Here is a 21,032-nt window from a genome sequence, read left to right as displayed (position 1 = left end):
TATTTTGTGGTCCAAGTTACTCTCGCGAGACTAAGAATGATTCAAAATGTGCCCAATTGTTACATTTCCGACAGTCGTTGAAAGCGTCATCAAATTGGAGACATCTGTGAATCCCGGTAACGGCTGAGTGAGTCATATGTCAAGTGTTGGAGCTACTAAATAATTACTTTTTCTCCAAGTAATTCCATAACTTTTAGCTTGTTTGAGTTGTCTAATAAGTTTAAAAGCGCGAGTTTAGTTTTCTGAAACTGAAGAGTCCAAATTTCGATGATATCCAACAAAATTGGCCAACGTTAGGGTTAGCTAACGTTACGTTTGAAAAAAAGTTGCGCAGCTAATTTTAAAACGGACAGGTGCGTAATTAGCTTAGAATTATTCTACTATTAATTAAATGTAAATTTTACCCCCAGTTCAACTATGGTAAGTTTCTTTCATCTTATGCAGATTTAAGTCAAGGCTAAAGCCAGCTAATTAACCTTGACTAAAGCTAGGTATCGTTAACCAACTTTTGAATTCCTTAGCCGCCATTAGCAACACTAATTAGACGTCCTGTATCTTAGCTGGGTTCTGCTCTCTCCCATTAAAACCGACCCAACGAAATGTCAGCCCTCATATGTCATGGTGAATGGACCTCTCATTTTCACATTGTTGTAATTAACAGATTAATTCGCAGATAATGAGGTGTGTGAGCCACAAGCAGGCCAGCCAGCTGCTCCATAACAAGTTCATTGTGGTGCTGGGAGACTCCAGTGAGTAACAGTTCACTTCACTTTCTCATGCTCGACAAGCTGTGAAAAGGAGCAAGTGTGTTTTTAAAGTTTTACAACAGCCCATTTAAAAAGGTTTAATTAATTTTATCCCATTGCATGCAACAGTCAGGAGAAATCTGTGAGCACCCCGCTTTGGGTTGCTCAGTTGTGAACATGGGCCAGCTTTTTCCACTGCTGCTAATGCTGTCTGTATTTCATCCTCAGTTCAGCGGTCGGTGTACAAGGACCTTGTTCTGCTGTTGCAGAGGGAGAAACATCTCACTCATGAGCAACTGAGGAGCAAGGTAAGCCATGCATGGAGGTCTAACATCACCACGTTTAAATACAATTATTATAAGTCATTATTCTAGTCATGATTTCAAAGGTTGACTGTGGCTATGTCTGTATCTTTCCCCACATTGGTAGAATGTGTCTCCCTTCTTGTGATCCTGTTGTCCTCACTCTGTTGTTTTATACCTTAAGGGTGAGATGAGCTTTGAGCAAGACTGTCTGGTGGAAGGAGGTTGTCTGAGTCAAATGCACAATGGAACGCAGTACCGAGAGGTTCGGCAGTTTCGGTCCGACCACCACCTGGTCCGCTTCTACTTTGTGACGCGCGTCTACTCGGACTACATGCAGAGCATCCTGGAAGACTTCCGCCATGGATTGAAACCAGATGTAGTCATTGTCAACTCCTGCGTGTGGGATATTTCAAGGTGAGTCCTGTAGATGTTACTTGTCCAAAATCTAATCGGATGTAATTTAAATTAACCAGCAAACAGCTTCTGGCCATATAAGACAGTACATGTGTCTGTATCCGTGTTTTTTGTAGATACTCTGGTTGGATGGAGACGTACAAGGAGAACCTACAGAAGTTCTTTATTGAGTTGAAGGAGACTCTGCCTGAGGAAACCCTGGTCGTCTGGAGCCTCACCATGCCCTTAGGAGAGAAGATCAAAGGTGGTTTCCTGGTCTCTGAGGTTTGTCATCTGCAAGCTTCTTCATCATAACTGGACATTGACATTTGATATTGTTTAGTTAAATTGGTGCACAATCTGCACAACTCTTCCCCAACCTTACTGGGAAATCACATCAGATGCAAGAGATAAGTGGTGTATCATAACCACTAGTGATTCGAGAAAGTGTCTGCCCACATTAGAGCTTTGCAATATATTAATTAGTGGATTTTCAAATATGATTGCGGTTTATAACGACTATGAAAACAGATACACAAGATTATTGTGTCACATTCAGGGGCACATTACAGCCTGTAGCACACGTATCAGCTCTGTCCATGCAACATGCCCAGAGCAGTCTCTTTCACCAAATGCACAATGTTTCCAAAGTCAGTGAGTAATCATAGTCAAATAAACTGTGATCTCAAATTGACCAAAATAATAAACCTGGTTATGTTTTTTGCCATAATCAAGTAGTCTTTGTTCACATCGACTGACCTCTGTAGCATGTCACTGTCCTCGTAACAGCTGTCCTGTGGGCAGCACACCTTCAAGTAGCTGTAAAGACAACAGGTGGACAAAACGTCCTCACCAGGTTTCTGCAGAAAAACTCAAAATAATTATCTTATTTATTGATGATCCAGAGTAAGTCTGTGTCCAGTCATAAATCCTTTATCAAATTCCATGGCCCCCGACTCTGGAACTCTTTAGATAGGTCTCTTAAGCTTATCATCCTACAAAATGTTTAGGACTAGTCTGGTGAGGTATCTTCTATCCAGGCAAAATAATACTCATGTCTAGTATAACTGAAATGAATTTGTAATTTTATGGATATTTTTCACTCTGTTTATTGTGTCTTTTCTTTGTTACTTTCCCTTTTTTTGCTTTTTTTCTTTTCTTTTTCTATTAGTTAAACTGTTTTAGTGATTTTGTATTGAGGGGGAGGATTTTATATAAGCCCTTTGGGCTTCTTTTCCTCTCCTGCACAAATATTTGCCTTTGTATTATGAAATATGATTCTGTTTTTTATCATTGTGCATATGAATAAATATAAGTCTAGAATGAAGCCCACAGTTAAACTGGTAAGCTCAAAGTGAAAATGGGATTATTAAGACTTGAGCAGGTGCCTGTACTTTACAATCTATGAGATGTATTCAATGACACGTGTAGTTTAAAGACCATATTAATGTGTTAAAGGGGCTCAGAATGTTAATATTTACAAAATCTGAGGTAATGATACAATCTCGGAAATATATATATTTTCCATAACTGATACAAAAAAGCTGTTCTCAAATAAGAAAATGATATCCCCAGAACACTGTTTTGAAGGTAGAAAGGGGGCATGGTCTGCCAAATATACCGTAAAACTGTATGAAATTGTTATGAAAGTCATGAAGACAGTTTCTTTAGGCATAAAAAAATCAATCTTTCTCTTCTGATTAAGATCTTTTCCCTGAAACTGCATGTGCACCTTTTTAAAATAATGTGATAAAACTTTCAGTAGATTTACCATAATTTCCAGACTATTGAGCGCACCTGAATTTAAGCCGCACCAAGTAATTTTAAAAAGAAAAAAAAATTGTACATATATAGGCCGCACTTGTCTATAAGCCGCAGGTGTCCACGTTGTAACATGAGATGTTACATGGCAGTAACACGGCAGTAAAACGGCAGTAACACGGCTGGTTAAAAAAAATCCCTACCAGAAAAGTAATTGATCTTCATCTTCCTCCTGCGCACTAAAACCACTGAAGTTGTCGTCTTCTTCAGTGTCGGAATTGAACAACGTCAGAATGACTTCATCACACACATTCTCAGTCTCTTTCGTTGTCGCTCTCGATGTCACTTTCGTTTTTGCCTTTAACTTAAAAGCTGCATCATATGCATTTCTTCATGTGTTTTCCATGATGAGGCTGTGTGCATGATGCGCAAAATGACTGTTCAAAACACAATCAAACTAGCGTCTTTCTCAGCGCATTATCTCTTCCACCTGTCTCTCGCTCTTGCATTTCCTGCTAGAGCGCCCCCTGGAGGCCGTTAGCCCTTAAAAATCTATAAATTAGCCACATCATTGTATAGGCTGCAGGGTTCAAAGTGTGGGGAAAAAAGTAGTGGCTTATAGTCCGGAAATTACGGTAGTTTTCTTGGGTTTTCTTTTATTTCACTCATTATCTGAAGCAGGGTAAGAAGCTTATTTGTCTACATTGGCTCCAGACTTCTGCTGCTCTTCCAGCCTTTTGAATCTTTGTCCCTTCTTCCCCTTTTACCTCAGATTGAGCACAAGGCTCCCCAGCTACGTAACGACGTGATTGAAGCCAACTTTTACAGTGGGACTCTGGGAGACTTTTATGGGATGGATGTGTTGGACCTCCACTTCCAGTTCCGCTTCTCCCTGCAGCATCGCACCAAGGACGGAGTCCATTGGAATGCCCTTGCTCACCGCAGGATAACCTTTCTGCTGTTACAGCACATTGCAGAGGCCTGGGGTGTCTTTATGCCCAGCCAACTGAATGCTGGTGAGGAGGAGAACTGCGCGCGCGCGCGCACACGCACACACACACACACACACACACACACACACACACACACACACACACACACACAGACAGAAGTAAATATACACCCCTACTGTTAACGGGACCAACATGTGTGATGGTTTAGTCATACAGCAACAATGACCTTTTGTCACTTTTTTTTTAGGATTTTATTTGATCAATTGTTTCTTCTTTTCAGAGCTTCCTGGGGTTAATGATCAGCAGCCATCTCATAGATATGCTAAGAAACTTGCAGGTAAGACATCTGATGATGATGATGATGATGTGTAACCTATGATCAGCAAATATGGGTCAAAAAAGTGCTGTGTTCAGGAAAAGTGGAGAGAGGTTAACCATTGTTCATTTGCATGTATTGCCGACATTGTAGAGATACAAACCTGGTTTAAAAATCTGCAAATTTCCTTTAAGTGTTTCTCATGGTTGTCATTGTCTTTTTGCTGAAAGACGTCACACTGCTTTTTCAGGAGTGTGTTGTGTGGCTCTAATCACCACTACAATCCTCTGAGCAACTACTTTGTGGACATGGGTATTTGTAACTGGTTATAAGGTTATTGCTTCATGTCTAACTAGGGCTGGGCGAAAAATCGACAAAATCGATTCATTCGAGTGTTTGGTTTAGGACGATTTTCAAAATGAAAATCGATTACTTTTTTTTATTTTTTTTTACTTGCTCCGCCGCTGCTCCTCGAGGGCTCCCGTAGTTCATAGTCAGCTCCGCCCTCCTCCCCGCATTGACTTTTCACAGAGAAACAAACACAACATGCAGCGAGCAAAGAGTTTTTTTCATAAAAAGGCACTGTCTCGTCAGTAGCTTGGTTTTGTGGCGTCAGACCTTGAACAAACCACCGTCCGCTGCAAAGTTTGTTCAAAGGCTTATGCAACTAAAGGCAGCGGACCAAACCATTTCTTTCAGCATCTCAAACAGACGCATGCATCACAGTGGGACACTTGTTGTTCACTACAAGATGTACAGACCGCGGCAGCCCACAAACACCCGCTAAAAGCATCAGAGGAATCATTTAATCATTGTGTCCCGTATGAGAAGAAAGGGTCCTGGTGGACAGCTGTTACAGATGCAGATGCTGCTAGTATTTACAGTGGAAACGCCGGAGGTTCATCAACATGCAGAAAATGTTCGACCTCAGGCTTGTGTTGCGAAGCCACAACAGGGCCTCAAGCCAGAGGAAGCAGACAGGCTCGTCTTCCTGGCCAAAAATTTATAAAATCTACCAACATGTCATGTTTACTGTGCAATGCATGCAGATGTTTAATTTAGATTACATATCTTCAGGAATATAAAATACTTTTTGTAAACAAAGGCACCTTTTGCAAGGTAAAGGATTTAATGAAGGTTATATCAACCCTTTATCAATACCAATATTGAAACGTATCTGTTTTTAAAATGGCAAGCAATCTGACATGTTAAATTTATGTTTACAAAAGGGACAGTCTTTTCAAAAGGATGCACTTTTTTATGCGAGTTTGACGCTGCACTGTTTACAATGGCAGGGCAAATTTGTTGTAAATCATAGCATTAAAATAAAAGCAATGCTTTTAATAATTTCTGTGTAATTTGAAGTTTGTTCTTGAGAAGAGAAAAAAAAAATCGATTAAAATCATAAATCGAGTTTGGTGTGAAAAAATCGGAGATTCAGTTTTTAGGCCATATCACCCAGCTCTATGTGTAACTATTTGCTGCATCTCTTATTTTGTGTCTAAAAATGTTTCCTGCCATCCTCTTCTCCCTTTCACAGTTCACCACTCATCGAGGGAAAATTACGACTGCAGTCAGGAGTTGTACAGTGCTTCCCTCCCCGTCAGCTACTTAAACGTTGGCAACAACCTCCAGCCATATCACCACAAGGCTGATGGAGCTTACAAACCTGCGCCCAGACATAGTAAGTGTGCATTAACATAACCAATTGGAAATGGTCCTTTAATCAGAGCACCCCAGTCAACTTTCACTCTGCACTGCAGTAAAAGTATTTCTTTGTAATACCAAAGTACATTTATCTGTGTGTCTGATCTAGTTGTAATTGTTTTGAAACCGCCATGGTTACACCAAAGACCATTAACGTGTTCCGCTTGCTCTGCAGAGTTCGACGATTGGCTTCAACACGACTTCGATCGCTACGAGCACCATCATCGCAACGTGAAAAGGAGCCGTCACACCAGACACTATGCTCCGTACACCCACCACAGACCCAGCCAACATGCCCGTCATGGCTACTACAACTGAGGCAGGGAGTTATAAGTAGATGTACATACCTTTTCTCAGATTGTAATTTTTTATTGTTTTAGTTGTTTGAATTTTCAATTAGTTTTTTTGTTCTTTTATCACTAAGAATAGATTTTAAATGTTTCTCATTTGAAGAATTTTAAAATCTGCATTTTGAATGTGTTGTGTTTTCTATGAATGAGTGGATACTAAACTTTCAGGAGTGGACTTTTTTATTTTATTTACTCTTTTAGAAATGAAACACTTCCTAGAGTTTTAAATGCAATCTTTTGATCCCTCTGCATGTGCCAGACCTCTGGTTTATTAGCAGGTTTGGTTTTGGAATACAATTCAACAAGATCTTTACATCCAGTCACTTTAGTGCAAGTAACTAGTACTCAGACATTTTGATCCCTTGAAGGGCCAATGGTGAAACTGAATGGTTGACCGTGGATTGAAAGCAAAGACCTATTGTAGTGTTACAAAATGGTACTAGAATGTTTACTGACAGCATGTCCAGAATATGAAAAATAAAGATCCTACATATTTAAAGAGCATTTTGTCCTCACAAAAATTCTAAAATGTATTTCACTACAAACATTGGTCTAGCTTTAAACATTTTTAATTCAAATTTGAAATGAACTGGTACTGTAAAATGTAGATGACTGAAATTCTGAAAATCCTCACGTTCTGTTCTGCAGAACAAAAACATGACTTAATGCACACTTGAACTGGCAGTGGACCTTCAGAGTTGACTGAAAAGTGTGGAGCAGCTCTGTTCTGTAAACGTCAGATTACAGGTGACATACAAGTCGACACTGACACATTGATGAAGAGGTTTCTTGTTCTGAAGTGAATTGCTAACTTTTATTGGCTGATTGACTACAAATACAAAAGATACAAAGGAGGGAAATATCAATAGGTGCAAAAATGACTTGTTGCTTACTTTCCCCTTTCCCACACAGAGTTGGTGAAAATGGTGCATACAAACTCAGTGATGAAAACATGACGCCTTCATAGTGTGACATTCAGGAGTCAAATCCATTTGGACTTGATTCAGAGTTATTAAACTCCTATTAGTTTTACATCAATAGAAAGACATTGCTGAGACTCAGTTTTATTAGTGCTATAGTGTTAACTTATGCAAATATTGGATACAATTTCCTGAGAAAGAGCAGAATAATGGAGATAAAAAGAGAACGCTGGAAGTGGAAGCTGGAATGAGAAAGAAAAGCTTTTCTTGATGTCAATCATGGCTGTGGGTCAGTGGCATGCCAGTTTAGGTCATGAGGAGGTGGTGCACTTTCTGCAGCTGCTGCTGTGACAGAATGAGGCGGTGGACTTGTTCCTGTCCAGGGGTGCATGGAATGGCAACACGACCGACAAATACTGTTCCTCCCTGCTTCTCTCCCTTGGCCTAGGAAACAACATATGATCATGTACATGTACATGATATTATTTCCTGAACAAGTATAACAATTTGATTACGAAAGATGAAAAATACAGTACTCTGTGTGGATTTACCTTAACAAAAGAGGAGACGGGGAAGGTGGCAAAGTCGGAGGAAGCTTTTGCTCCGGGCTGGTATGACACGACATGTTCAGCTACTTCTCCCTGAAACAGACAAGTGTGCAAATGTTTGGTTTTGTTCTACTATCAACATCTTACAGAGAATAGATGATTCTGATGTTATCACCTTGAGCTTGTCCAGAGCGGTGCTGAGGTTCTGCAGCCGAGCCGTCTGCTCCAACAGCTGGGCACTGGCACTAACTGGATTGAGAACAGATATTGAACAGGTAACCTCCATTTTGAACAGCATTAGGCACACACACACACACATACTCAAAGGGGACGAAAGCCTAGAACCTGAAACACACCTGCTGTCTTCCCGGTGACGTCCACAACCTTAACCTCGCTGCTAAGCTTGAGCAGAGTTGCCAGCAGTTGGTCAGTCCTGCGGTAGATGCCTGTGTTGAGTCCGCCAGGTGGCATGGAGCTTTCTTTAGAGACCTGTGGCAGTTTGGGAGGGCAGAGTGGAGGCAGGGCTGCCAGCTGGGCTCTCATCTTCTCCGCCTGGAAGTCAAATGTAGTCTGGGTCAATATTACTAGCCTTCACCAGCCAGAATTAATACAATACCATAATAATAATAACACCAGTGACGTACCTTGAGTCTGTTGTTTTCGTTCTTGAGGTGTTTGATGCCCAGTCTCTGAGCCTCAACCTGCTGCCTGAGGAGAGGGGAGTCCACCACCTGAAGTGCTCCAGCCAGGGATGGAGGCAGACCTGATGGAGTGAAAGGGGAATAAAGTTTGAGAAACATTTTAAAAAATCTGATTAGTGTCTGGTAGGAATAACACATTTACTACTGTTGTTGTAGTACAATTATATGGAAGTGGAGAAAGGCCATGCATGCAATTTCTCTTTAAACTTATCTAGAGAATGCAAGTGTTTTGTTTTTTTTCCGATCTTATGATGACAAAACTAATTTTCTTGTGAGAACAGGTTAATTTATTTTGTTATTCCGGTACCTCCACATAACAAAAGGACGTTTTCTGGAAATAATGAGATTCTTTGCCGAGAAAATGACTTCATAAAGATTCATAAGAGTTGACCATGACACACACACTGAGTTGTCAGGTGACTTTGGGAGTTTCAAGGCAAACCATGTAAACTTTGTTCAAACTTGTGCATTTAAAATGTGTTAGTAAATTATCTCAATAAATAAGACTGAAGTATAGTCTGATGAAGTGAAGTGACAATGACCACACAGTAATTCACCTCCTGGAGATCCCTGAACAACTGAGGCAATTCCAGCGACAGTCGGGCCTCTTGATACCAGGCCTTCGATGGTCATCTTTGATTGGTTGTTGATGCGTTGTTTCAGCTCTGCCTTCTCCGCCTCCAGCTGGTCGATATCAGCCTGCAGAGCGTCCATCGTCTCCTCAAACTCCCTGAAGATGAGGAGAGAGGAAAGTGAGCAAAGAAACAGGAAGATGGAAAAGGTTGAAATCTGCCTCTAAAGATGAAACGTGTTCTTGTTCTTCTCTTTGCTGCTTACTTTTCTTTCTTCTTGAGCAGGGCGAGGTTCTCGTCCAGTTTGGTCTGAATCTTCTCCACCCGCTCATCTGCGTCTTTGGTGGAGGTGTCAAGCTTCTTCTCCAGCAGGCTCAGACGGACGTTGGCCTCACTCAGCTCCTCGCCCTGAGGGAGAGAGGTGCAGCCATGTTCATTACACCTCCTCTGTTTTTGATTCTTTGATCTTCAAAGTGGGCCACCCATTTGGAACTCTTAACTTCAGTAAAAAAGGTTGAGTGTTTTTTGTCTGAGGTGTTTGCACAAGCGTGTCACCTTGATCTTGAGGGACTTCTTGACCTCCCTGATGACAGTCTCTCTGTCTTCCAGCTTCACTCCCAGACCCTCAGCATCTGTCATCTCAGCCCTGACGGTGGCTGCTCTCACCTCCACTGGTGGGGTCTAAGGACATGGGCGACACTGATCAGTACTGGCGGGGGGGGGGGAAGAGACAAATGGCAGAAATATGACTAGTTATTATTGTCTGAACACTCACTGTGCCCTGTGGTTTGTCAGCATCATACTCCCCTTCCTGCATGGCTGTGGCCATCTTGTTCATGGTTGTGATGACGGCGCTGCAGGACTGACGCAGAGACTCTGGGCCATTCAGGCCTTGAGAGCCGTACACCTTTAAGAAATGATTATAGATTTAAATAACACAATAAAACATCTGCAAACCAAATATTTCTATGTCCAGGGTATCGGGTGAATCGGGACTGATTATTGACAGCTAAACTACCTGGTCCACAGCCTTGCAGGCGATATCCTCCAGTTTAAGAGCGTTGAGCCCCTCCTGTTCTGCCAGTGGAGCGACCATCTGAGCTCCAGCTGCAGCCACCTCCTGCAGAACAGCCACCACACGGGTCTGCTGGCGCCTGCACTCTGTCAACATCTCCGACACCTTCCAGAGAAGACGCATCATATCAGTCAGATATATACTGTGCATTAATCATCTGTGTGTGTGTACCTTAGTGGATCAGTGATCATAAGACAGTGTCAATAGATGATAAAAAGGATTAATGGTATGATAAGACAAAGAGGAAGCTTTCAAGGTGCCTGTGAGTTTATTTGCACACCTGTTGTCCAAAATTGAGGGCAGCAGGAACTCCAACTACATCTGTTCCAGGCATGCGGCGGCGTATCTTCTTACAGAACTGTCTGATATCAGAGCAGGAGGTTTCCAGGTCCTTCAGAAGGACGACGAGGCCAGAGCTCTCCTGACCTGCGGACAGGAACGCCCGCAGACGAGCCACCTCCACTGCCATGCAGTCCAGGGCACTCTGGGTAAACTGAAGGTGGGAGGAAGGCATGGGTGAAGTAAGGAATTCCTAATGCTATATTCTCATGTATGGTTTATTTTGCCTGACACATTTCCCCACTGTAAAAAAGTGCAACCGTTAAAGCTTTATAATTAGGAAAAGATGATGCTTGGAGTACCTTAATGTGGTCAGCCAGCTGCACTGTGCAGTCTTCAGTTTGATCTGCCAGATGTACACTGTACAGTTGCTGCAAAACAAAACAACAGTGAGAAACTGCATGTTTAAGAACACGTTATTAGGGTTTGTAAAACTTTTTTAGACTAAAACTGAAGCACTAAATTAACAATTTCCAGACTCTCAACATCTATTTCCTCACATGCACATTGTGAAAAAAAAAAATCACATTCACAGAATTCCTTCATACCCACATCAATATGTATATTGTCACTATTTTTGTTTATTCAAATTCAAGTTTCAATTACGCACTTTGTCATGGCTTTGTACAATCCTTGAATTATATTCATTTAAAATTAAATGTTACTGTATGTGTCAAGTGTGTAATTGCCAAGAGACTCATTTGAGACCATCACATAATAATTGCAAAGGCACACTGGAAGATCTGAACAAATAATGATGTTAACAAAATGGATCATACTCTTTCTTTTAGTTTAAACTGTGAATCCATAAGTTTTATTGAGCCTGAGTGTTTCAACACAATGCACTATCTTGTTACCTGATAGTATTTGATGGCCTTGGTCAGAGGTTCCACCTGAACAGTCTCATCTAGCTGATCTTTATGCAGCAGGTCGATGAAGTAATCCAAAGAGCGCTCATGGAAGCTCATTTCGGTGTAGAGCGTACCCATGCGCTTGAAAACCTCCACACCACAGGTGTTCAGAGACCTGGAACCAGAGCAGGAGGAGGGTAGAGAACAGACCAGTTTTGTTAGTGATTTAGGTTTACAAGGTCACAGCAACGGTTTATGGTTTTTTAGTGGACTCAAATATTTTTTTAATTTGTTAAACAATAGTTCTACTTTTGTTATTGGACAATAACACCATATTTTATTTCTGGCAGATAAATGATGAACATGCAGTGCTTACTGTTCATATTTGTGCAGCGTGGCCTGCAGCAGGCTGAGCGAGTACACCAGTCCTGAGGCAAAGCTGCGCTGCTCTCCTGGAGGCCCTCTGAGCCCCGTCCCCTGGGCCATGTTCCCATTCAAGTCAAACTTCTCCTGTGCCTGTTTACTGATCAGCTCAGCCTACCCGGTAAGGGACACGCACACACAGACGCATTACTTAGAGAAACAAGTCAAGCAAATGCACACAAATTAACCTACGAATCCCCACAGCACTGTACCTTGCAGATGAGCCTGGGGATGAGCAGAAGGACCAGAATACAGTCGTGATCTCCGCCATGACGGAGGAAGGAGTCCGGCATGAAGGAGGTGAGGAGGGATACCTGTCTGTTGGACTGAGCCACCTCCATTTTCCTCAGCTCCATCTCAATAGCCTAGGGACACAGATTATAAGTATTAAGCCTTATAGGTGTAAAACCAGTCAACTTCCATCAGTCATCATTCCTCGCACAATAACGCGTTAAGCCTTCCTACCTTGGCATAAGCCTTGGTCTCTGCAAACTTAATTTTGAAGTCAAACAGCTCAGCAGGAGGTTGTTGAACTTGCTCAGCGTTTGCATTCTGCTGGCTGATCAGATCCCTGTTGGCCTCCTGAAAAAAGCAAATACAACTTCAAGCTCAAAGCTTCCTCTTCTCATGTACATCCTTTGATTATCTCATCCTCTCCACCCACCTGCAGCCCGGCAGTGAGCTCTCTGTATTTGCTGATGGTCTGCTGGTAATCAGCGACAGTCTCCTGGGCGGCCTCAACCCTTTTCTCAGCCTCTCTGACCTTTGCTACACTCAGGTCCAACTGCTCCCGCAGCTCCATTTCTGTCTCACGGGCATTCTCCTGGAGCTCGTCGTTCATCTCATTGATGGCCTCCTGTTGTCAGAAGAAAAGAGGTCAGTGACAGGTTGATAAAACAGTGAGATTTTTATCCACACATTTACCTTAAAGTTAAGTTAAAAAATCTGTGGTGTCAACAGTGAAAATCAGTATCAAAATGTATTTGTTCTGACCAAATCGGTGACTGTCTCTCTCAGCTCCCTGACTTTCTCCTCCAGGTCAAGGTTCCTCTCCGTCAGGGTCTCCACCATCTCCTCTGACCCCAGAGCAGCATCAACCTAACACAGGTACACACACACAAACAAGTATGTTTGTGCAGTTAAATTCTCTGGCAAACAACCATCGTATTCAGCCTCTTTTCCTGTGTCCCGCTAACTTTACCTGCTCCTTCAGTTCATCAATCGTGGCCTCCGCCTGCTTGACCTCTTCCTGCAGTTTTTCCTTCTGAGTCCTCAGAGTCTCCAGCTCGGTGTTCTTCTTCTCCATCTGTTTCTGCAGCTTGACATGCTCCTGCTTCTCTGAGGAGGAAAGGTCACGCATCCTGAGGAAGAAAAGGACAATTAAAAGAAGGCTTTAATCAGCTTCAAACCCGAGTCTAGACCTGGATTTTTTTACTACTTTAATGAAAATGAGCTTTTTAGACATTTGACTGACCGAACCAAAGCCTCCTTCAGTCTGCCATTCTGCTCCTCCAGCTGTTTGACATGGTAACTAGAGGCAGCTCCGTCTGAGCCTGCACGAGAAACAGAAAAATAAACATAAACCAAACATGGGGCATCAGAACATGAATAAAGGAGGGGCATAAAGAAGAAAGAAAGTTGGAGAGACAGAGATAGAAGAGATTAAGAGGCTTTGAGTACATACCTTTTTCTGAAATCTCATGTCTGAGGATCTCCAGGTCCATGGAGAGCTCCTCCACCCTCTCTTTCAGCGTGTCCACCTCCACTTGCAGAGACTCTGCCCGCTCCTCAGCCATCTCTTTGTCTAGTGTGGCCATTTCGATGGCGTCTGCCGTGTCCGCCATCTCTTCCATGTAGCGGTCCTTTGCCTCTTGTGCCTCACGGGCATCCTGTGAGGAGGAAAATAAAACACTAGAAAGTCGCATACGCCGACAATGGAGCTCCTTCGTTTCATACTTTGATAATCCTGCAATTCAGACTTATGACAAACAAATTATTTGTATTCTATTGTTTATTGTACCTTCTTGGCCTCTTTGAGTTGTTTCTGCAAATCAGCCTGCTGCTCTTGCATTTTGTTCTTCCACTCCTGAAGCTGCTCCAGCTGGATCTTGTGTTTCTCAAGCTCCTTCAGCTTGGCCTTGTCCTCCGTCCGCTTCATCTTCAGCGTTTCAAGCTTCTCCTCCAGGTCCTTGACCTGAGCTCGCATTGATTCCTCCTCCTGGGAAGGATAGATGGATGGAGAGGAGAGGCGAGACGAGAGGGCAGTTTAACTGTGCTGCCTTTAGCTACTTGAGAGGATTACCTGGACTTTATGTCCCAAGATTTTGAGCCAGTGAAGAAACAAAGCACTGAGTCCAACCACCAAAAAACCCAGATTGATAAATGTTTTAAATGTTGCCTAATTACTTTGCAAATAACCTTCTCAATTAATGGACTTGAAAATCTGAATTCCCCACCTCACACAAGAGGCTCCAGTAGAAACATTAAAGAGCAATGAAGGAAGACTAATCCATTCCCTCCACACACAATAGTGGAATTAAGTATTACACAGTGTCTCAGCAGGTCGAATCATGCATCATCACCAAATAAATCAATGTGAGGACATTACAAAACCATCTTAAAGTTCTGAGAGGGTGTGCTCAGGGCCATTTTGCCCTCTTATGTTTTGAGTTTGTTAGTAGACTCATGCTGGGTATCATCAGCATGCATGGAGCCATTAGAAAACTCTACCTGCTTGGAAATGGCAGGTTCCGCCTGGTTGAACAATGACAACATGGATGAAATGGGACAAAATCATTAAAAAGACAAACAGGATGGAAATGCCGATCTTTTGTGCGTTTGGTGTTGAACTGAACTCCATATGACAACATGCAGATTCTCCATATCGTCAGTGACCCACCTTGCTTGGAGTAGCTGGGACTGCGGCTGCCACTGCTGCCGGTGAGCCGCTGGGCTGAGGCACGACGGGAGCCCCCAGTGCACCCTGGTGGGAGGACAGGCCTGCCTCACTGACATCACCAGACAGGGAGGAAGACAGGCTCTCACGGGACGCCTGCTCATCAACGAAGGGGAGTGATGAGGGATGAAACGGAGGAAAAAAGGACAAATTATTTGAAAGTAAGTAAAGAAACCAGTAATAATAAAAAAAAGCTTCTCCCAGAGTGAACCCAGCAGAAGAGTGAACATGCTGTGATTATTGCAATGCCGTTGTTATGTGCTGTGCTGCCAGATTCGTTGTGATAGCTTTAATAAAATACAAAATGAGTCTTCCGGGACCAAACATTTCACCTCAGAGTCCCTCAACAGTTCCCACAGACACCACTTTCAGGTCATTAATGTGGTAGAGTCCTGCACCTGTGCACCGAAGACTGAATGAACACCAGATTTCAGTGACAAAACAAATCACCACTCCCTGTGAGGTACACTGATATCATGTCGCATACCCTCATCGACAGGCTGGTGCGTCCGGAGGGTCGTAGCAAAAGTGATGGGAGGGAGGTGGCTGGCGTTAGTCGACTTGGAGTGGTAAACTGCCACAGTGCGATCACAGAGACCGTGTTAGGACTCAGTTATTCATAAAAGTCTGCCACAAGTTAGCCTGACATTACAGAATGAAACCATGGTGGCACTGTGTTCTCATTTATACAAATTGTAATTATCAAGTCAGTTATACCACTGCGCTGTTGCTGTATAAGGATTTCACGCAAAGTGTAAGAAAACAAGCTTGGAAACACAGTATAATCACCATCTTCAAACAAACATGATTCAATGTATTACTTACTAAATCTTTAACATGCTGATTGTAGTTTTAAGACAAGCTTCCATTAGATACCAGAAGAAGGGTGAGGCAGCACTACGTAGTTACAGTAACTGACTTCCAGTGCTGTATTTATCCATTTAAATAAATAATAATAAACATAATTAATGTCATGTGCCTTGAACACAAATTACAACATACTACCTCCTCAACACACTACAATAACTTATATTCTGTTAAATAATGTTATGATATATGGCATCGGCTGAAAAGCACAACAAGCAGCCCACCCCAGCAGCAATGATTAATCTCTTACAATAATGAAAGCTGTCAAATGTAAACCTCCTATATTCAAATTACCTAAAAACTATTAAAATTTAAATAACCTCCAGTAGATGCCAATATTTTGGAGAATTGTTTACTAAAATTATAAAACCTCACACTCTGCTGTAGTTTGAAGACAAGTATGTATTTCTTATCTACAACACAAAAATGCATGGCCTTTGAAAACATTCCAAACGCTTGAAGCTGTGCCCTTGATTTAACCCAAGCATCCAGACATTTAAAAAAAAAAAAATGTTAATAAAACTTTTCAGAATGAACCACTGTTTCTGTTCTGATGCCATATGACCTCCCCTGTCTGCTGTAGACAAGCTCACCTTGGCAGAGCGGCGGGTAGAGGACTGGAGGAGAGGAGGAGTAGAGTAGTAGAGAGAGGGATGGACACAAGCACGCACACACACGCACACGCGGATATATACACACACGTCCAATGGTGAAGCAAGATAAGAGATTAGCAGCACATAAGAAGCATACCCACTGTTAGTTCATATCCACTGATCATGGCTTTTCACAGCTGCATGCACCGTTTTTTTATAATAGTTATAAAAACAAATTAGAATTCATGCAACAATGTTTGAACAGTGGCAGAACTTTACTGCGCTGTGAGGCCAAGAGTCATGAGAAAGACACCACCACGATGACCATAAAACTGTCATAATGTTGGCTACTGAATGTGAATGCTGGATGCCTTTACCAGGACGAAAAAGTAAATAAAAGAAAGGGAGAAAACAAACACCACCACTTGGTGTACAAAATGGGAGTGCAGCCACAGAAAACCAAGAGAAAATGACACATAATGTCTTTACGTCCCGTGCAAACGTCAACACGTAAAAGGGTTGCTTGAATATAAAAGATGAGTAGCCACATTAGTGTTATTAACAACAAACCAAGGCAAAAGCAAAATGTGTTGAATTTAAACATTTCTACCTTCTTAATGCTCGCAGCAGTCTGCAAAATTCATTAAAAAAAATTAAAATGAGGCAAAACAGAAACTCATTTGCATTGTACAGAAAAGAATCATAATATATAATCAGGGATTTTTTTTTTTAAATAGAGAGAGAGAGCAAAAAAAGGGAGAGCATTGATAGTCACCTCCCACCTCTTTGAAAGGAATTTAATTGCTTTACTGGTCTGGTTATTCTTGTTCAACACATTCAGACCAACATAAATGCTATGGAAAAGGGCAGAGTTGAACTTAATGGGTCAGTATTTCCCTTTGACAGAGTGAAAACATGTGGGGAAAAAAACATATTTTTAAATCCACAGTACATACAAAGATCCAAAAGAATCAAACCATCTTCAAATTAAAGTCATGAACATACATGAATACTAAAGTGATGAAAGAAATAAAAAAGCGGTGAGTAACCGTAATGGTTGCCTACCTGCTTGGTTGTTTTGGGAGTCTCGGGAATGTCTTAAAGAAACAAATGAAGAATCATTATCAAGTGTTATTATTATGATCTTTGCGTTAGTCTGTTTCAAAAGCATATATATCATACACAGCTGTGGTTCAAACTCACCTTTGTATCTCAGCGATTTTGCAGGGCCGGATTCAGATTCTGGTGAGGTGGCGCTGGAGCCGTCGTCCACCACCTGGAGCTGTACAGAGAAACACGCAAAAGCAGTAATTGACAACCAGGCACCTAAACCCAAACCCACCCCTTCAATTTGCTGAGTAAAATTTAGGTTTAATGATTGATGTTGGTAACTGGATTGTGCAACACATTTGTGTCACCAACCTGGGACTGTCTGACAAATATCCCATGATTTTCTTCACAGGTGAAGTATTTTTTCCCCTGCACGGTGCCATCGTTCTTGCCTTTGGCCTCGTTCAGTATGACGCCAACCCATTTTCCAGAAGCAAAAAGGGTGGCGCCAATATAGGCAACAGTACCGCGCTGACCCTTCCCGATCACCTCCACTACAGAGCCAATCTGGGAGACACAGAAGAATGGGAGACCGTGAGTAATTAGTTAATAGCAATGTGTTTATTTATTTCTTTGTTTGAAGATGTTTTAAGTCTGAATTTGAAAAGTGACCTACCTTTGGAGGTTTACCACTCTCCACACTTCCAGTGCTGCTCATTTTGCTGATCAGTGGGCTGGTCAGCTGGAGGAAATACAGGTGGGGGAGAAGTGGGAGGGAAGAGGAGTAAATGTGAGAAAGAGACAGTAAAGGAGGGTACAATGGGAATTGAGTCATTAGATACCGGGGAATTCATTGTTTAAATTTCAGATTTCCTCAGGCATTTTAGATCTTAATCTTAGTCAATGGGACATAGCTTTGTCGGAGTATGCATGAAAAAGAATTTCTACTATTATCTACCAGACCATCAAAAGACACAAACAAACAGCACTGTTTTATGTATAACTATAATGTCCCATAATTCCGCATGCTCCGGCTATTAAGAGCAGTTTTAGGAATCAATAATATTGAATGATAAAACAGTCTTGAGGCCATGAAGCACAGACACACACTCATGCACCCAGTCATATGTCCTGGACCACAATAGACTTCCTAATAAACAAGCCGTATCACTGCTTCGCTCACACAAAGATGCTCATTCAAGACAGAGTAGGTCTGCGGTACAGTCTAATCCTTTTACAGAGCTGTAGGGACATGTGAATTCACGCTGCCTCACAGTTTTCAACCACAGGGCAAAACTGTGGGTAGAAAGAGCTGATGATTACCCTTATAATAGAAGCCATTGCGTTGGATTTTGATATTTTCAGGGAAGCAGAGAGAACGTTTAGCACAATTGCCGAGAAAAACAGTAAATAAGGTAGATAGGAATAGAAGCTTTTCTGTGGTTAAATCAAGGACAGAAAGTTCGTCTTCGGCAGGATATCTAGAGTTAACCGAATTAGATTGTTACTCGCTTTTACTTATGTGGACTTGATATGCAACAAGGTGAATCCCACATCTACTGTATGGTAAGTGCCACAAACTTTTTATGGATTTAACAAATACATTGTACTGACTCATGCTGATTAAGTGCATCATCAAAATTAACACTGATGTACTAAATTAGATACTATTCAATTTTTCAGAGTTACTCACCCGCGGGGTATAAGAATGTCGCCTGTTCATAGCCATTATTGCTAGTTAAAATGGTTTCAACCTCCAGTGCAAAGATAAGGCTAAAGTGCTAGTCTTTCCTCTATTTTCACATCCCTTCCTCTGTTCCAGACAGGGGAGAGGACAATACAAGACTGTGATTTGAGGGAGGGATCCTGTGTGGTGCATCAAAACGTCACAGCTGATTTGAACTGAGAGAGGGAGGAGAATATCTAGCTGTTGTGTTTTCCCACAGGAAAAACAAACACATAGATGTTAGCTTGACACTATACATTGTGCCTTTTAAATAGTGACGTGTTATATAGCTATGTATATAGCCAACACCCAGTTGAGAGGTGCTAACGTATAGGAAAATGGTGTTTTCCCCTTCCTTTAATACTTTGTATCCCCGTGGTTATATAACGTCATATATAAAATATATTTATAAAAAAATGGTTAATTCATCATTCAGTTAGCAGCTGACAAACAGTGGCAGAACCATAGATACGACTGCTAATGTGTCCTCGCTTGGTAACGTAACTATTAGCTTAATTTAGAAGGCTGTGTGTTAAACTTAATGATTGTCTTTTATTCTGTCGTAAAACAACATATGCGCCAAGTATACATACATAATGCAAAGAACCAAACAGCTTTACGACTGATTTGGGTGGACAAAGTGCCATAGGGACAAATGTCATGAAGCACAATCAAGCTAACGGTATTCGACTTTAACGTTAGCTTGAGCTACGTGAATAATAATAATGACATAATCTTACACAAAAATGACTTCAAAATAACTTCACTTGGGATTTATTTTGTCCTCTAGGTTAAGTAAGATATTACAATGGGGTTAACTGCTAGCTTACTATCTAGATTAGCTTTATAGTAAACGGTAAAGCTGAACAAATCGGCTTAGCATGCATGTCACAGAAAATACTACTGTTATGAAGATAACATAGAATGGATTTGTTTTGCAATTTATCTTACCTGGCATACACAGAGCTTCCTGTCTTTAAATGTAGCTCTTTGGGGCGTTCATACAGACAATAATGAGCCTCTGTTTTTGTTTTTTCAGTTACCTATGCTAGCTTGGAATTCCGGTAGCCTTTTTTCCGTTTATTTTGACAGGTCACTTCCGGTGGCTAAGAAATAATAAGCGTGTGAATTAGCGCCCCTAGTGGCCGCGGCCATTACTTAATAAAAAGTTATGTTTTTTAGTCCTCCAACCTCACAGCCCACTGCACATCTGGGATTGGGTGGCCTTTCTTCTTTTTAACAATGTACTTTTTTTTTCACAAGGAGGGGTTCTTCTTCCTTTGAGGAGCTTAGGTGTTGTTTCTTTTTTGGTCATATACTCTTATTGTGTCCCTGACTTGACACATATTTTATTAAGATTTTAGTTCATATAAGGATAAGGGCGATTTAAAAATACCAGTGTCTAAAGCAAGCAAGTTGATGGAGACAAGGGTAGAAGACGTAACACAATTATATACAAAGTTACCTCAGATTTCAGAGCAGAATTTGGATTATTTAAAGGTAAAGTAAATTATATGTACAAGGTGGAATAGGTTAATGACAGAGAATGAATTATGTTAAATTTGATTGGGGATGGATACAAAATAAATAAATGTACATAAGAAATTGGGGACTAGGTAATTGTGGTACATTAGACACTACACAGTTGTATAGACTAAAATAATTATATTTTATATTATAATTAAAGTAATTAATTCAGTAAGTAATACTTCTTTGGATGCATGTCTACGAAATATGAATAATTAATATGAATTTAAAGAAAGAAAAAAAATCTTTAGACTCTGGCCTGTTCAAAGAAAAAAAACTGGTGGAGTTAAGTAAAAACTAAAATAGGTTAACTTGCACATTGCTTCAGAAAAAGTAACGTTAAAGACCTTTAG

The 21,032-nt window shown here is 41.4% G+C and overlaps 2 protein-coding genes across 10 annotated transcripts; one reads left to right on the top strand and one right to left on the bottom strand.

Moving 5' to 3' along the window:
- Window positions 1-48: 48 nt before the first annotated feature.
- Window positions 49-7,035, top strand: LOC115589262 (PC-esterase domain-containing protein 1A-like). 3 transcript variants are annotated; one of them, XM_030430085.1, is made up of 9 exons: window positions 49-127; window positions 662-749; window positions 975-1,054; window positions 1,233-1,465; window positions 1,582-1,729; window positions 3,978-4,221; window positions 4,439-4,495; window positions 6,015-6,158; window positions 6,357-7,035. In XM_030430085.1, exons 2-9 carry the CDS (start codon window positions 677-679, stop codon window positions 6,497-6,499), a joined length of 1,122 nt encoding a protein of 373 aa, XP_030285945.1. In that variant the 5' UTR covers window positions 49-127; window positions 662-676; the 3' UTR covers window positions 6,500-7,035. The 3 variants fall into 3 exon arrangements, with proteins under 3 accessions (XP_030285945.1, XP_030285947.1, XP_030285946.1); XM_030430087.1 differs by having other exon boundaries at window positions 63-127; window positions 674-749; XM_030430086.1 differs by lacking the exon at window positions 49-127 and adding an exon at window positions 146-353.
- A 273-nt stretch (window positions 7,036-7,308) lies between these two features.
- On the bottom strand, window positions 7,309-20,238 carry LOC115589258 (dynactin subunit 1-like). Of its 7 annotated transcripts, XM_030430074.1 has the most exons (32): window positions 20,104-20,238; window positions 18,103-18,168; window positions 17,799-17,993; window positions 17,580-17,658; window positions 17,442-17,473; window positions 16,987-17,007; window positions 16,377-16,400; window positions 15,404-15,490; window positions 14,860-15,012; window positions 14,691-14,714; window positions 13,981-14,178; window positions 13,645-13,849; window positions 13,435-13,513; window positions 13,162-13,321; window positions 12,954-13,058; window positions 12,625-12,816; window positions 12,426-12,542; window positions 12,173-12,325; window positions 11,914-12,074; window positions 11,544-11,712; window positions 10,989-11,057; window positions 10,628-10,840; window positions 10,291-10,452; window positions 10,048-10,179; window positions 9,828-9,953; window positions 9,538-9,680; window positions 9,258-9,430; window positions 8,644-8,762; window positions 8,356-8,551; window positions 8,175-8,248; window positions 8,003-8,092; window positions 7,309-7,895 (listed from the first exon to the last, which is right to left on the bottom strand). In XM_030430074.1, the coding sequence occupies exons 2-32, from the start codon at window positions 18,142-18,144 to the stop codon at window positions 7,758-7,760; spliced, it is 3,831 nt and encodes a 1,276-aa protein (XP_030285934.1). In that variant the 5' UTR covers window positions 18,145-18,168; window positions 20,104-20,238; the 3' UTR covers window positions 7,309-7,757. The 7 variants fall into 7 exon arrangements, with proteins under 7 accessions (XP_030285934.1, XP_030285935.1, XP_030285937.1 ...); XM_030430075.1 differs by lacking the exon at window positions 14,691-14,714; XM_030430077.1 differs by lacking the exon at window positions 15,404-15,490.
- Between the last annotated feature and the right edge of the window lie 794 nt (window positions 20,239-21,032).

This window comes from Sparus aurata, chromosome 10, assembly GCF_900880675.1.
Source record: "Sparus aurata chromosome 10, fSpaAur1.1, whole genome shotgun sequence".
Taxonomy (NCBI): domain Eukaryota; kingdom Metazoa; phylum Chordata; class Actinopteri; order Spariformes; family Sparidae; genus Sparus; species Sparus aurata.
This window is presented reverse-complemented; position numbering and strand designations above follow the sequence as displayed.

Bases quoted from the DNA above. Each gene is read 5' to 3' on its own strand.
- LOC115589262 (XM_030430085.1), top strand. From the start codon at position 677: ATGAGGTGTGTGAGCCACAAGCAGGCCAGCCAGCTGCTCCATAACAAG. The intron at 1,055-1,232 runs GTAAGCCATGCA...TTATACCTTAAG, and splicing joins ATGAGCAACTGAGGAGCAAG to GGTGAGATGAGCTTTGAGCA. The intron at 1,466-1,581 runs GTGAGTCCTGTA...TGTTTTTTGTAG, and splicing joins TGCGTGTGGGATATTTCAAG to ATACTCTGGTTGGATGGAGA.
- LOC115589258 (XM_030430074.1), bottom strand. From the start codon at position 18,144: ATGAGCAGCACTGGAAGTGTGGAGAGTGGTAAACCTCCAAAG. The intron at 9,954-10,047 runs GTGAGTGTTCAG...CCATGTCCTTAG, and splicing joins CTGACAAACCACAGGGCACA to ACCCCACCAGTGGAGGTGAG. The intron at 8,552-8,643 runs GTACGTCACTGG...TTTGACTTCCAG, and splicing joins ACGAAAACAACAGACTCAAG to GCGGAGAAGATGAGAGCCCA.